The sequence below is a fragment of the Salvelinus sp. IW2-2015 genome, unplaced genomic scaffold (genome assembly GCF_002910315.2).
Source record: "Salvelinus sp. IW2-2015 unplaced genomic scaffold, ASM291031v2 Un_scaffold4459, whole genome shotgun sequence".
In the NCBI taxonomy this organism is placed as follows: domain Eukaryota; kingdom Metazoa; phylum Chordata; class Actinopteri; order Salmoniformes; family Salmonidae; genus Salvelinus; species Salvelinus sp. IW2-2015.
The window spans coordinates 46,113-60,698 of record NW_019945729.1 but is presented as its reverse complement, the minus strand read 5'-3'; the positions used below and the strand labels follow the sequence as shown (position 1 = coordinate 60,698).

The following is a 14,586-nucleotide window of genomic DNA, read 5'->3' as shown; positions in this document are numbered from 1 at the left end:
CTTGTTAGCAGTGCCTGATGGCGCTCATGCTACATCAGTGCAGAAACATTTGGTTTGATGGGGGCCTTGAGCGCAAAGCTAGGAGATGAGGGTGGACAGGCTGTCTAATAAATCAAGGAAGTGAGGCCGGTCAGGCTGGACAGGCTGGTCTAATAATAAGGGTGTTCATAACTTTGGAATAAACAAGTGTCTCAGAGACACAGTCGTCATTGATAACTAGAATAATATTAATATTATATAAACCAGTGTTTAGAAGATTATAACTCCTTTATTTTGATCTCTTGACCATTTTTCTGTCACTTGGCATAACCTTCTCAGCAAAGATGGACCATCAAGACGGTGACACCGCCCTGTCGCATAGACAACAAGGTCCTGTTGTGGATCGTTTCTTCTTATTGTTAATTGTTTCAACTCTATTTCCCGCTTCCCTCTTCACCAAGTCCGGTGCAGCCGCCAGTACTACTTACGGCCGCAACTTTGGCTACATCATCGCCTTTCAAGCCCCACGATGTTCTACGACTGGATGAATGGTGACTGTGGCAAGCCCCGAGGCTAAACACTACGTCCACAAAAGACTCATCCATTTCCCCGCCTCCACAGAGTTCCAGGTCAAAGTCAAGGCTTTCAACATTAAAGGAGAAGGACCCTATATGTCTCACGGCTGTTATCTACTCTGCACAAGACGGTAAGCACAGATCTAGGATTAGTTTACTCCTCATGGAAAGCCAAACTTAATTATATGTGGGGAAAACAGAAAAACGGACCACAGATCTTGTACTCTGTCCGCAGCATAGAGACTGGCGGTCTCTTCAGCAAACACCCACACCTTCCTATCGCCCTCAGTCTGTTTCAACTCTTCTCAGCGTCATCTACTATACTTCTCTCTCTACACACACACACACACACACACACACACACACACACACACACACACACACACACACACACACACACACACAGCTGACCTTTAAACACAAGCCTCATCACATCAACCAACTGGATTGATGCTGCCAGGCAATCTGCCCAAGACACCTATAGGAATTTGTCAAATAGGGAAACACAGAAACGGAGGCTAGCTAATGGTTGATATCAATCACTTATTGTTTTGCTGGTGATTGTGTTGTGAGTCTAAACAAGTGAGAGAGTAAAGGCAGATACAAAAGCACTTCTGGTTGACAGTCATTCCTTCAAACCGTACCGTTATGGACGTGCTGTGGTCTGACGTCTATTCTGTCCTCTTCTTCCAGGAACATAGCTTCCTCTAGGAACGGGTGGCAGGTAGCCTAGCGGTTAAGAGCATTGGGCCAGTAACCGCAAGATCGCTGGTTCAAATCCCTAGGTGAAAAATCTGCCAATGGKCCCTTGAGCAAGGTAATCAACTCTAATGGCGCTGGATAAGAGCATCTGCTAAAATGTAAAAATAGCTATTCAGCACTGCCTTGCAAAAACGACATGTATTTTGCAGATGCTGCAGTTTAATTTGAATGACTTCTGCTCTTGCTTGTCTACATTGGCTTGCTCCTGGCTGCTGTCAGATCAGATTTAGGAGAAAAGCTGAGTTTGTGGCCACGGTCCACTGGCAGAGACAGAAATAAAGATGGCGTCTTGGCTAGACCTACCGTCCAAGTGATGGTCAGCTCCTTGCTGGTCCCGCCACCGCCGCCAATGTCTGAGGGCGCCACCACGGGAACTACAAAGAGACAGGAGATGCCAAGCTCTGAGTTCACATTCACAGGCCAGTATTCACAAAGCACATCTGAGTGTTGAGCTAGGATAGTTGATCACAGAGTGCTGATCTAGGATMAGGTCCTGCCTGTCGATATAATCATACTCATTACGATCAAAAAAGGTAAAACTGATCCCAGTCCTACTCTGAGACTCTTCGTGAACACTGGCCATTGTCCACACAGCACAATGCCAAACAACAWATACTGTACCCTTCAGTTGGCACTAGTACTGATGCAGCATCAGTTTTATAAATATAACATCAATGTCACTAGTGCTGCCAATTTCAACACCTTAAATGTTCCTATGGGACCGATGTTACACTGGCTTTCGATCTTCTAATCTCATCTGTCATGGCTTAGTAAGATGTGTTCTGTTATCTCATCAGTCATGGTTTAGTACAGTGGTGTAAAKTACTTAAGTAAAAATACTTGAAAGTACTACTTAAGCAGTTTTTTGTCTGGTTTGCTTTTTATAAGRAATTAGAAATTATTTATATTTTACATTTACTTTTGATACTTAAGTATATTTAAAACCAAATACTTTTAGACTTTTACTCAAGTAGGATTTTACTGGGTGACTTTCACTTTTACTTGAGTCATYTTCTRTTAAGGTATCTTTACTTTTACTCAAGTATGACAATTGGGCACTTTTTCCACCACTGGTTTAGTAAGACGTGTTCTAGCAAATATTCTTGTTTTTAGAATTGTTACTTTAGGCCTACATTTTCAAATGTTAAACAAACCAGATCCCCTGTGTTAGTCTGCTGAGCTATAGCCTAGGCATTAGCTGGGGTAGCGAAGACTTCAGAACTAAGCCAAGGTGACTCAGGATGCCATGATGGTTCAGMAACAGCTCCGTTACCCTTACCTGCCTCCAACGTAGTGACTTTGGGAGAGGGGCTGCTGGGGTCTCCTGTCCCCAGGGTGTTGGTGGCTATCACCCTGAACTCATACTCTGTCCAGGGAAACAGGTCCACCACCGTGGCTGTCTCTGCATTGCCTTCCACATCCGGAGGGGCTACAAAGACAGAGATACAGAGCATTCGGAAAGTATTCAGACCTCTTGCCTTTTTCCACATTTTGTTAAGTTACAGCCTTATTCTGAAATGTATGTAAAAAAATAAAATAATAATATTCATCATCAATCTACATATAATACCCCATAATGACAAAGCAAAAACAGGTTGAGTAATTTTTGCAAATGTATTGAACATAAAAAACTGAAATACCTTATTTACATAAGTATTCATACCCTTTGCTATGAGACTTAAAGATGGCGCCGAAGAACATGGCTGACGTTTTACATTCTCCCAACCAATTGTGCAATTTTGTAATTTTTTTTGCGTTTTGTGTAACTGATTTTTTTACTTATTGTGTACATAATGTTGCTGCTACCGTCTCCTATGACCGAAAATAACTTCTGGAAAAGCGATTACTCACCGCGGACTGGAAGAAACTTTTTCCTTTAACGAGTCCGACGAGAAGGATATCCTGCTTTCATTGGAACWGGCCCAGATCCACGAATTTTGCGTGAAGAAAAGACGGCGGAAAAGGGGACGCAGATCGTGGATCCTTCTGAGAATCCAGAGACGAGCGAGTAAACTCCCAATGCCTTCCATCCTCCTTGCTAATGTGCAATCATTGGAAAATAAAACTGATGACCTACGATTAAGATGATCCTACCAACGGGACATTAAAAACTGTAACATCTTATGTTTCACCGAGACGTGGCTGAACGAAGATATGGACAATATAGAGCTGGCGGGATTTTCCATGCATCGGCAGAACAGAGACGCTACCTCTGGTAAGACGAGGTGTGTGGGGGGTGTCTTTTTGTCAATAACAGCTGGTGCGCGATGTCTAACATTAAAGAAGTCTCGAGGTATAGCTCGCCTGAGGTAGAGTACCTTATGATAAGCTGTCGACCACACTATCTACCAAGAGAGATCTCATCTGTATTATTCGTAGCCGTCTATTTACCACCACAAAGCGAAGCTGGCACTAAGACTGCTCTCAACCAACTCCACAAGGCCATAAGCAAAGAAGAAAATGCTCACCCAGAAGCGGCGTTCCTAGTGGCCGGAGACATGTGCAACAAGGGAAAAGAAAATCCTAGACCACCTTTACTCCACACACAGAGATGCATACAAAGCTCTCCCCCGCCGTCCATTCAGCAAATCTGACCACAATTCTGTCCTCCTGATTCCTGCTTACAAGCAAAAACTAAAGCAGGAAGTACCAGTGACTAGCTCAATACGGAAGTGGTCAGATGACACGGATGCTACACTACAGGACTGTTTTGCTAGCACAGACTGGAAAATGTTCCGGGATTCAGCCAATGGCGTTGAGGAATATACCACCTYATTCATTGGCTTCATCACTAAGAGCATCGATGACGTCGTCCCCACTGTACGTACATATCCCAACCAGAAGTCATGGATTACAGGCAACATCCATCGAGCTAAAGGCTAGAGCTGCCGCTTTCAAGGAGCGGGAGATTAATCCGGACGATTATAAGAAATCCCGCTATGCCCTCAGACGAACCATCAAACAAGCAAAGTGTTAATACAGGATTAAGAYTGAATCATACTATACCGGCTCTGACGCTTGTCGGATGTGGCGGGGTTTGAAAACTATTACGGACTACAAAGGGAAACCCAGACGTGAGCTGCCCAGTGACGTGAGCTACCAGACGAGCTAAATGCCTTTTATGCTCGCTTCGAGGCAAGCAACACTKAAGCATGCATGAGAGCACCAGCTTTTCTGGATGACTGTGTGATAACGCTCTCGGTAGCCGATGTGAACAAAACCTTTAAACAGGTCAACATTCACAAAGCCGCTGGGCCAGAYGGATTACCAGGACGTGTACTCAAAGCATGTGCGGACCAACTGTCAAGTGTCTTCACTGACATTTTCAACCTCACCCTGACCGAGTCTGTAATACCTACATGTTTCAAGCAGACAACCATAGTCCCTGTGCCCAAAGAAGCGAAGGCGACCTGCCTAAATGATTACTGCCCCGTGGCACTCACGTCGGTACGCATGAAGTGCTTTGAAAGGCTGGTCATGGCTCACATCAACAGCATCCTCCCGGACACCCTAGACCCACTCCAATTTGCATACTGCCCCAACAGATCCACAGATGACACAATCTCAATCGCACTCCACATTGCCCTTTTCTCACCTGGACAAAGGAAACACCCTATATGAGAATGCTATTCATTGGACTACCAGCTCAGACGTCAGATATTACTCGAGCACACCATTAGTGCCGCACGAAAGCTTCATTCACTAGCTAAAGGGCCCTGGGACTGAACACGCAGCTTCCCTCTGCAACTGGATTCCTGCTTCCTGACGGGCCGCCCCAGTGTGGTAGGAGTAGACAACAATACGTTGCCAAGGCTGCAATCCTTTACACTGGGGGCCCTCCCGGGGGTGTGTAACTTAGTCCCTCTGCTGTATTCCCTGTTCACCCACGACTGCTGTTATGCCAAAACGACGACTACCACATCATTATTACGGGGAGTTGCTGATTCACAAACAGTGGTAGCGCTGACTCAGCTGAGCAACGATAAGACAGGGGCCCCCCCTATAGGGAGGAGGTCAAGCATGTCAGGTGTGGTGACCAGGACAAGCAACCTTCACTAATGTGAGCAGACAAAGGTAGTCTGATCTGTGGATAGCAGAGACAGGCGGGCCGAACAGCCCCGATTAACATCGGACACGGCACTGTATGGATGAGCGTGGGGCCTAGAGTTTCAAGGTTCGCGATGTTTTGTCGCATATTACCAACGAGTCAGCTATGCAAATGTCCATAACATAGCCAAGGACAGTCTGGAAGATGCACGACACACACCTGTTTTGCCACGCGGTCATGAGACTGCAAAAGACGATGTAGTGCTGGGCCCCAGCAATCTCATAAGGGTTGGCAGCGTCACTGCACCATTCGAAGAGGCATCCTTGACTTCGGGTGATTGCATCACCACTTGTGTTATGGGAATGGCCTTCTCGGCCTCGGACCGTAAGGGCGCTACATAGAGTACTTGTACTGGGGCCGCTCATTCTGCATCGGCTTAGAAGGGTATCAGGGTAGCTCACGTAGGGGAGTAGGAGAGTCCACTATCCTAGGGAATTATCTGCGTGCGAAGCAATTTCAGCCAGTCATGCCAAGTTATGGGACTGTTTCCTCTCTGCTACCACGGCCAACAGCAACGGGTACCGGAGCGCCAAGTCTAGGACCAAAAGGCTCCTCAACAGCTTCTACCCCCAAGCCATTAGACTGCTGAACAACTCATAAAAATCGCCAACCGAACAATTTACACTGACAATATCACATTCTTCTTGAACTGCACTGTTGGTTAAGGGCTGTAAGGTAAGCATATTCACGGTAAAGTCTACACTTTACCGTGACTGTCTACACGTTGTATTCGGCGCATTGGCAAATAAAGTTTGATTTGAGACTCGGAATTGAGCTCAGGTACATCCTGTTTCCATTGATCATCCTTGTTCTCTACAAACTTGATTGGAGTCCACTGTGGTAAATCAATTGATTGGACATTATTTGGAAAAGGCACACACCTGTCTATATAAGGTTGCCACAGTTGGCAATGCATGTCAGAGCAAAACAAGCCATGAGATTGAAGGAGCCAGAGCTCCGAACAGGATTGTGTCGAGGTACAGATCTGGGGAAGCGGTACCAAAAATATTTCTGGCAGCATTGAAGGTCCCCAAAAACACAGGCCTCCATCATTCTTTAAATAGGAAGAAGTTGGAAAGCGCACGAAGAACTCTTCCCCTAGAGCTGGCTGCCCGGCCAAACTGAGCAATCGGGGGAGAAGGGCCTTGGTTAGGGAGGTGACCAAGAACCTGATGGTCACGCTGACAGAGCTCCAGAGTTCCTCTGTGGAGATGGAAGAACATTCCAGAAGGACAACAATCTCTGCAGCACTCCACCAATCAGGYCTTTATGGTAGAGTGGCCAGACGGAAGCCACTCCTCAGTAAAAGGCACATGACAGCCATCTTGGAGTTTGCCCAAAAGGCATCTAACGGAAACAAGATTCTCTGGTCAGATGAAACTCTTAGGCCTGAATGTCAAGCGTCACGTCTGGAGGAAACCTGGCACCATCCCTAGGGTAAAGCATGGTGGTGGCAGCAACATGCTGTGGGGATGTTTTTCAGTGGCAGGGACTGGGAGACTAGTCAGGATTGAGGAAAATATTAACGGATTAAATTACAGAGAGATCCTTGATGAAAACCAGCTCCAGATCACTCAGGACCTCARACTGGGGCAAAGATTCACATTCCAACAGGACAACGACCCTAGCACACAGCCAAGACAATACAGGAGTGGCTTCGGGACAAGTCTCTGAATGTCCTTGAGTAGCCCAGCCAGAGCCCGCACTTGAACCCCATCGAACATCTCTTAAGAGACCTGAAAATAGCTGTGTATCGACGCTCCCCATCCAACCTGACAGAGCTTGAGAGGATCTGCAGAGAAGAATGGGAGAAACTCCCCAAATATAGGTGTACCAAGCTTGTAGCGTCATACTCAAGAAGAATCGAGACTGTAATCGCTGCCAAAGGTGCTTCAACAAAGTACTAAAGTACTAGAGTAAAGGGTCTGAATACTTACGTAAATGTGGTATTTCAGTTTTTTATTTTGAATAAATTAGCAATTGCTAAATTGCTTTTAATTATGGGGTATTGTGTGTAGATTGTGAGGATTTAAAAAAAAACATTTTATTAATATTAGAATAGAATCATTTACAAATGCACTGTACACAGAAACCCATAGTATCACCTCAGAGAAGTATCAGAGAAATCAGCATAACATTGTGTGTTAAAATGCTGCCAGCACGTGGACGTCTTGTTGGATTACTCCGGTGCTACAGTACAGCACCTAAAGACTAACGCACAGAACTTTGTTTTGCATTCTGTGTAAATGCTGACCTAGGACTTATGAAATGGTGCCTGTGAGGAACTGATGTGTGGTTTCAGTCTCTGCACGGTTTGCTTCTTTAGGAGATCCACCATGTGTCTATCTATGTACCCAGCTCTTAGCCAGAGCTGGCACCAGAGCCGGCTCTGTTCGACGCTCCGGTTTATTTGACCAGTCGTTGGTGTTCATGGGGTTTATTTGATGTATTTTGTTGGATAGACAGACAGTAGGAGAGAGAGAAAAGCTTGGAGAGGAGACACTGGTAGGGTTTCTAAAAGTGGCGGCACAAACTGCAAGATCAGACCTACACATTTAGGGTATTTATTTGACCAGAAAACAATATGGATGGTGGTATTTATTTAGCTCACATGTGGTGGCATCTCTCCAGTCTTCCTGGGAGAACCAGTCCCGGCATTGGACGGTGTATTTAGAGATGGGGCTGTGGTTGTCTGCTCCCCTGCTCCAGATCAGACGGACACTCTTGTTCCTGATCTCCTCCACACGTACCCCACCTGGAGGCCCAGGGGGACCTGGAGAGGAAACAGGAACGAGGGGGAGGGCACGCGAGGAATAGGGGAACGGGGAGGGTGCGCGGAGGAAGGGAGAGGAGAGACGTTGAGAGCTTCTGAATGGGTGCAAATCGTCTACAAAACATAACACACAAATAGGCCCCATCACAACGGTCCGCATAATCCAAATACAACAAAGCCAACAAGATACACCAACACTCAATGATCCTCTCGTGGAAGCAAGACTTGGCAAGATTCTTGCCTCGTCTAAGACTACAATAATGAATCTGCTTTGTATGCATAAACACAGCACATCATACCAGGCATGTACAAATCAGCACTCATAAAACAGCACATCAAAACTAGGCATGTTAAAGCACGTCAAAAACATACATCAATACGCAGCATGTAAAACACGCACGTCAAAAACAGCACATACAAAACTAGGCCGTAAAACAGCACGTCAAACCACCAGCATTTCCACTGAATTACACTTTTTACACAGATCATCAGTCCAGAGGTATTAACACATTACTTAGGGCAATTGACAATATAACCAAGCCTAAAAGCCAGGGGGAGACACTTTAATCTACTGTTTTTCTTGTTAGTTTGCCCTTCCTGAGGAGAGAGAGAGGACTAGAAAGACTGTCTAATAGAAAACCCAGACTGCTGGGTGAGTCACTCCCTCTCTGCTCTCTCTCAACCCACAGCCTAGCCTCAGACGCCCCAGAAATCCAGCAGGATTTGCTCTTCATGTTTGCCACAGAATCACGCCAGAGAACTAAGGTGATTAGACTGTCAGGAGAGCGAGAAGATTGTTGTGTTTGTGTGTGTGTGTGTGTGTGTGTGTGTGTGTGGTGTTGTGGTGTGTGTGTGGTGTGTGGGTGTGTGTGTGTGTGTGTTTGTGTCTGTGTCTGTGGTGGTGTGTGTGTGTGTGTGTTTGTGTGGTGGCTGTGTATTGAAGAGAAAGGAAGAAGCCACCCGGATCGTTTTACTGGAACATATCTGTGACATCTTTTACACACAATGCCTCAAATTTTCAGCTTGTTGTTATTGTTGTGTGAAGCGGACTGATAATAGAACAAGAACTCGAGACATGTCTCGGTGCAGGCCAGGGTCTGTGCAATGGGACAAGCTCCAGAGACAGACTAGTTTAGTATGAATGGCATATGGGAGAAAAGTATAATTTAACAGTCAAATACAAAATTCTAAGCCACTGCGTTTTTCTGTTTTTCCCCCATTGAAAGACAACAATACRTTGCTGTAATACGCAGTCATATGCAGATACAGCTCGTATTATTATCATAGAGCTATAATAAGATAATAATAATGAGATGGTGATAGTAAAATACAGGTGCTGTGTGCTGTTTCTCTGGTGTAATCTAAATCTACTTCCTGCTTGTCAGAATTGATAAATGGTCATCTTTCATCTCCTTCCTGTCTGTGTGTTGACACTCCATTTAAGCATGCCTGCAAGCCAGGGTCTCTGCCTTGTTTTGATTCGACTGTACTCTGGGATCGTCGTCGTAGCCTGAGCCCATTTACCTGCCCATCTGTCAGCCCCTGCTTCAAAAGAACCACCACCAGGGCACGATGAGGATCACCGCACACAGACTCTACGTTCCAAATGGCACACTATTCCCTTTATAGTGCACTACTTTTAACCAGGACTCTGGTCAAAAGTAGTGCACTATATAGGGAATAGGGTGCCATTTGGGACACTGCCAGATCACTGCTTTCTCTGCTAGAGCTCTTAGCCTCATTCTAAAGAGACTTTTTCCACTGAGAGAAATGTTATATTTAGGGGCCTATAGGAGTAGTGTAGGGGCTGTAAGACAAGGCTTCACTCAGCAGGTATAGTGGAGGTGAAAACATGAATCATCATGGCGGCATTACGGAGTACAGTATGACAGACATCACCTTGGAAACGTACTGTAGGAGTTTAGTTCACACATGTTAGCTTCAAGGGAAATAGAATGCCAAGCAGAAATGACTAAGGAGAGACAGTTCTCTGGCTACCAAAGAACACAAACACCGGAGAATTCATTCTCAAGCTCTTTGAGGAGACGCCATAAAAAACCTGACCTTTCCGGGAGACCTTTTTCAGATATCTACAGCAGTGTGTTTAAGAATGCCATGGTGTGAGACTGTAACATGTGCCTCCTCCCCAGTGGTTKACCAGGCTCCAGGACAGAAGACATTTACTCCTACAGTGGTATTTCCACCACTGTGACGGAGCCACGGAGCTGACAGATCAGCCAGTAAAGCAGCCACGGTCTGGTTACTCTGGGTAGACTTATAACCCCTTACACACACRCRCRCACRCKSRYGYACACACACACACTTCATAAAATTATTCGTGCCCAATAAAGTAGTAAAAATAAAAATGTTGCAGGCTATTTTATGACACCCCCTCTGTGCTAAGAGTTTAGTTCAAAGGTGCTGCTGTGTCCTTCAGAGGGCAGCTCATCTTACCTTAAATATGGGAAGCAGAAATGAGATGTCTGTTTAATAAACCAATAGACGGAGCAKAAATGAGATGTCTGTTTAATAAACCAATAKACRGAGCATAAATGAGACAAAACACAGGGTGGACTGAGAGAGTGAGAAAATGTGCATCAATCATCTCTTACTCTCTGTCTAGCCCTCACCCACCTCCCACCCAACTCTAGTTCTCTGTGTGTGTGTGTGTGTGTGTGTGTGTGTGTGTGTGTGTGTGTGTGTGTGGTGTGGCGTGTGACGTCGTGCGGTGGCGTTGCATGCGTGTGAGTGTCGTGTGTGTGGCACATACCTCTGGAGAAACCAGGTCATGGATGCGGTGACGTTGTCCACAGGGGTCTGGGCGGTGCAAGGTGTAACGTCCAGAGTGAGTTATACAGTCTGGATGTGTTCTGTGTGATAAATCAGCTTCTCCACTGAACCTCCATGTCTGAACAGGACAAGTACATCTTCTAATTAGTACAACAATTCAGTTAGTGCCCTAAGCCAAGTTGGTATTTCATTTGACTTCTGAATTGCTGAATTGAAATGAATTTTGCAGGAAACACTACTCTTTCCCACAACACCTTCTTATTCAAACTCAAAATCACATTCTATAGGTATCATCACACACACATGTTAGCAGTGTTGTATGCAAGTGGTAGCACGGTGCCTCACACCGGTCTATTGTGCAATCTATAGTTTTAATGATAATTAGTAAACACGAAGGTCATATGGAAACAGAGAGCATTGAACTGCAGACGCTAATGAACGGCCGCCCCTGCACTGTTAAGTAGCCCGCTAGCATGTGAAACTACTGAACAAAGACTGCAACTTCCTGAGTCCTGAGGGCTAGCATGGGAGCTACTGTACCAAGACATGCAACTTCCCTGAGTCCTGAGGGCTAGCATGGGAGCTACTGTACCATGACTGCAACTTCCTGAGTCCTGAGGGCTAGCATGGGAGCTACTGTAACAAGACTGCAACTTCCTGAGTCCTGAGGGCTAGCATGGACTCACTTGTACCAAGACGCAACTTCTGAGTCCTGAGGGCTAGCATGGGAGCTACTGTACCAGACTGCAACTTCCTGAGTCCTGAGGGCTAGCATGGAGCACTGTACCACGACTGCAACTTCCTGAATCCTAGGGGCTAGCATGGAGCTACTGTACCAAGACGCAACTTCCTAGACCTGAGGGCTAGCATGGGAGCTACTGTACAAGACTGCAACTTCCTGAGTCCTGAGGGCTAGCATGGAGCTACTGTACCAAGAACGCAACTTCCTGAGTTACCTGGGCTAGCATGGAGCTACTGTAACAGACTACAACTCTCCTGAGTCTGAGGCGCCTACACTGGGACTACTGTAACAAGCTCGCAACTTCCAGATCCTGAGGGCTAGCATGGGAGCTACTGTAACAAGACTGCGACTTCTGAGTCCTGTGGGCTAGCAATGGGAGCTACTGTACACAAGACTGCAACTTCCTGAGTCCTGGGGCTAGCATGGGATCTACTGTACAAGACTGCAACTTCCTGAGTCCTGGGGCTAGCATGGGAGCTACGTAACAATCAGACTCGCACTCCTGAGTTCTGAGCGTAGCATGGAGACTACTGTACCAAGACGCAACTTCCTGATCCCTGAGGGCTAGCATGGAGCTACTGTACCCAAGATGACAACTTCCTGAGTCCTGGGGCTAGCATAGGGAGCTACTTGTACCAAGACTGAACTTCCCTGAGTCCTGGGGCTAGCAATGGGAGCTACTGTACCAAGACTGCACACTCCTCGAGCTCTGCGGGCTAGCATGGGAGCTACTGTAACAAGACTGCAACTTCCTGAGTCCTGGGGCTAGCATGGGAGCTAATGTACAAGACTGCAACTTCCTGAGTCCTGGGGGATATAGTTCTTGTTTGCCAGACTCATGGTACTACATATAGGAGGAAACAGCGATCTGAACATCCAGATCAGGAGAAACTACAGGGAGCTTTACCGTGGGCCGTCAACCCTCCTGCCCTCGTTTGAAGAATATAACATAGAGGATCTGTAGTATTATCAATGAAGAAGTTCAAGACAGAATATTTTGACCACAGTGGCCTGCAGAATATCTGCATTAGCCTTTCACTGTTTGTTAGGGCTAGGGAATTGCCATGGTCCTCACGATACAATATTATCACTGTCATTAGGTGCCAATATGTATTGCGATTCTCGCGATGAAATATGTATTTCAATTCAATACTACAATTTTATTCAGATTTGATGTTCCAAACATATTGCTCACTATACTCTATGTCTGGCGCAGAGAGAGAAGAGAGAACATGAGAAAACGAGTTTTGATCAGTCATGTAAATAAAAGTGCTGAAAACATGTGGCTCATATTTAAAGAAGATGGAGACAAGCTATAGAATAGAAATAGTACAGGAGTTTTGGAGCATGTATAGCCGACCAGCGCTAGCTAACTCTACCTCCAATAGAAAAATACAAAATAATACATATATTTACTTAATTGAACCTTTGTTTAAATATGGAATCCRCATTAGGGGAAATAGCACCCCTGTTCACCTTAGCGCCTTTGTTTTGTTGACTAAACGGTGGAGCGCAGCGTGGTAAAAATAGTTGCAGTACATATTCYACTGTTCTATTGCTCGTGAAATGATGTCTAAGGGAGAAAACTGTGTTGGTTGTTTGCGGTAACTTCTTTGTTGTTGTAATATTCCAAACAGACKTGKCAGTTTCACCACTACGGAYTCCARCTTTAAGTCAGTAAGGAACAACTTCTTATTTACAATGACAGCCATATTTTCCCATGTATGAAATGCTCCCATTGAGAATATAATAGAAGCATTATATTAACTCACTTACTCTAATGAGTTCTACTATTCTGATGACACATAAATAACATCAACTGGAGAACGTGGCAATTTTATGAGAGGGAGAAGTAAGCCTTGTACACAGCTATGCAAGGTCATCAATCAAAACCATTATAGAGAGTTGTGCATAACTCCAGTCTGTGGAATGACAGATGACGAATGCTAGCTGCTGCTTAGTGCTGAGACTGTTCTGGCAGAGAGTGGGTCACGTCATTCATAATGTATGAGAAAGGAAACTGCAGTTAAACTGATATAGTATACAGGGCACCAGCAGCCAGCAGTCCATGGGTCTTTTCGTAACTGACGCTAAATGGGTATCAGGGATCAGCTGGTATTATAAGTAGTACAGCACTACACCAAAGTAWTATTTCAGCCATACCCGGGATTTGAACAGTCAACACTAAGATTTCTAGCCTGCTTTTTTAACCTCTTGAAGCTAGAGGGCAGTATTTTTATGTTTGGAAAAATAACGTTCCCAATGTAAGCTGCCTATTTCTCAGKCCCAGATGCTAGAATATGCATATAATTGACAGATTAGGATAGAAAACACTCTAAAGTTTCCTAAAATGTCAAAATATTGTCTGTGAGTRTAACAGAACTGATTTTGCAGGCGAAAACCTGAGGAAATCCAACCCTGAAGTCTTGTATTTAATAGGTTACCGTCCGGTTGAAATATTATCGATTATTTATGTTAAAAACAACCTGAGGATTGATTATAAAAAACGTTGATGACATGTTTTTCTCTTACCGGGTTGCGTTCATAGTGGGATCCGTCCCGTCGAAGTCGATGGAGCGGCCGTCCATGGTCCAGACGAACGTGATGTCCAGCGTTGAGTCATGTGATGCGGCACACTGCATGCTGGCGCTCTCGCCCGCCGTCACGTCCGCGTTGGACGGAGCCAAGGTGATCTTAGTGGCCTCTGGTGAGAAAAAGGGGTGGTCAGCCTTAATAGCAATGTGTGTGTTCTTGCCGATAAGAAGAACAATGTGGCAAAAAAATCAACATTTAATGTACCGTGATCAAGAATTCTCCACTAATACCAGCCTGGTCTTTCAGGCCTAAAACGTAGGGA

The 14,586-nt window shown here is 45.4% G+C and overlaps 1 protein-coding gene across 1 annotated transcript in view; it reads right to left on the bottom strand.

Moving 5' to 3' along the window:
• Window positions 1–11,713, bottom strand: part of LOC112077325 (contactin-1a-like) — a 19,257-nt gene extending 7,544 nt beyond the window's left edge. Inside the window, exons 1-4 of the mRNA XM_024143849.2 lie at window positions 11,674–11,713; window positions 8,036–8,197; window positions 2,596–2,745; window positions 1,510–1,690 (exon numbers count right to left, since the gene is read on the bottom strand). Of these exons, the coding sequence (XP_023999617.1) occupies window positions 1,510–1,690; window positions 2,596–2,745; window positions 8,036–8,197; window positions 11,674–11,713 (533 nt within the window). The remainder of the gene's footprint in view (window positions 1–1,509; window positions 1,691–2,595; window positions 2,746–8,035; window positions 8,198–11,673) is intronic.
• Window positions 11,714–14,586: the final 2,873 nt, after the last annotated feature.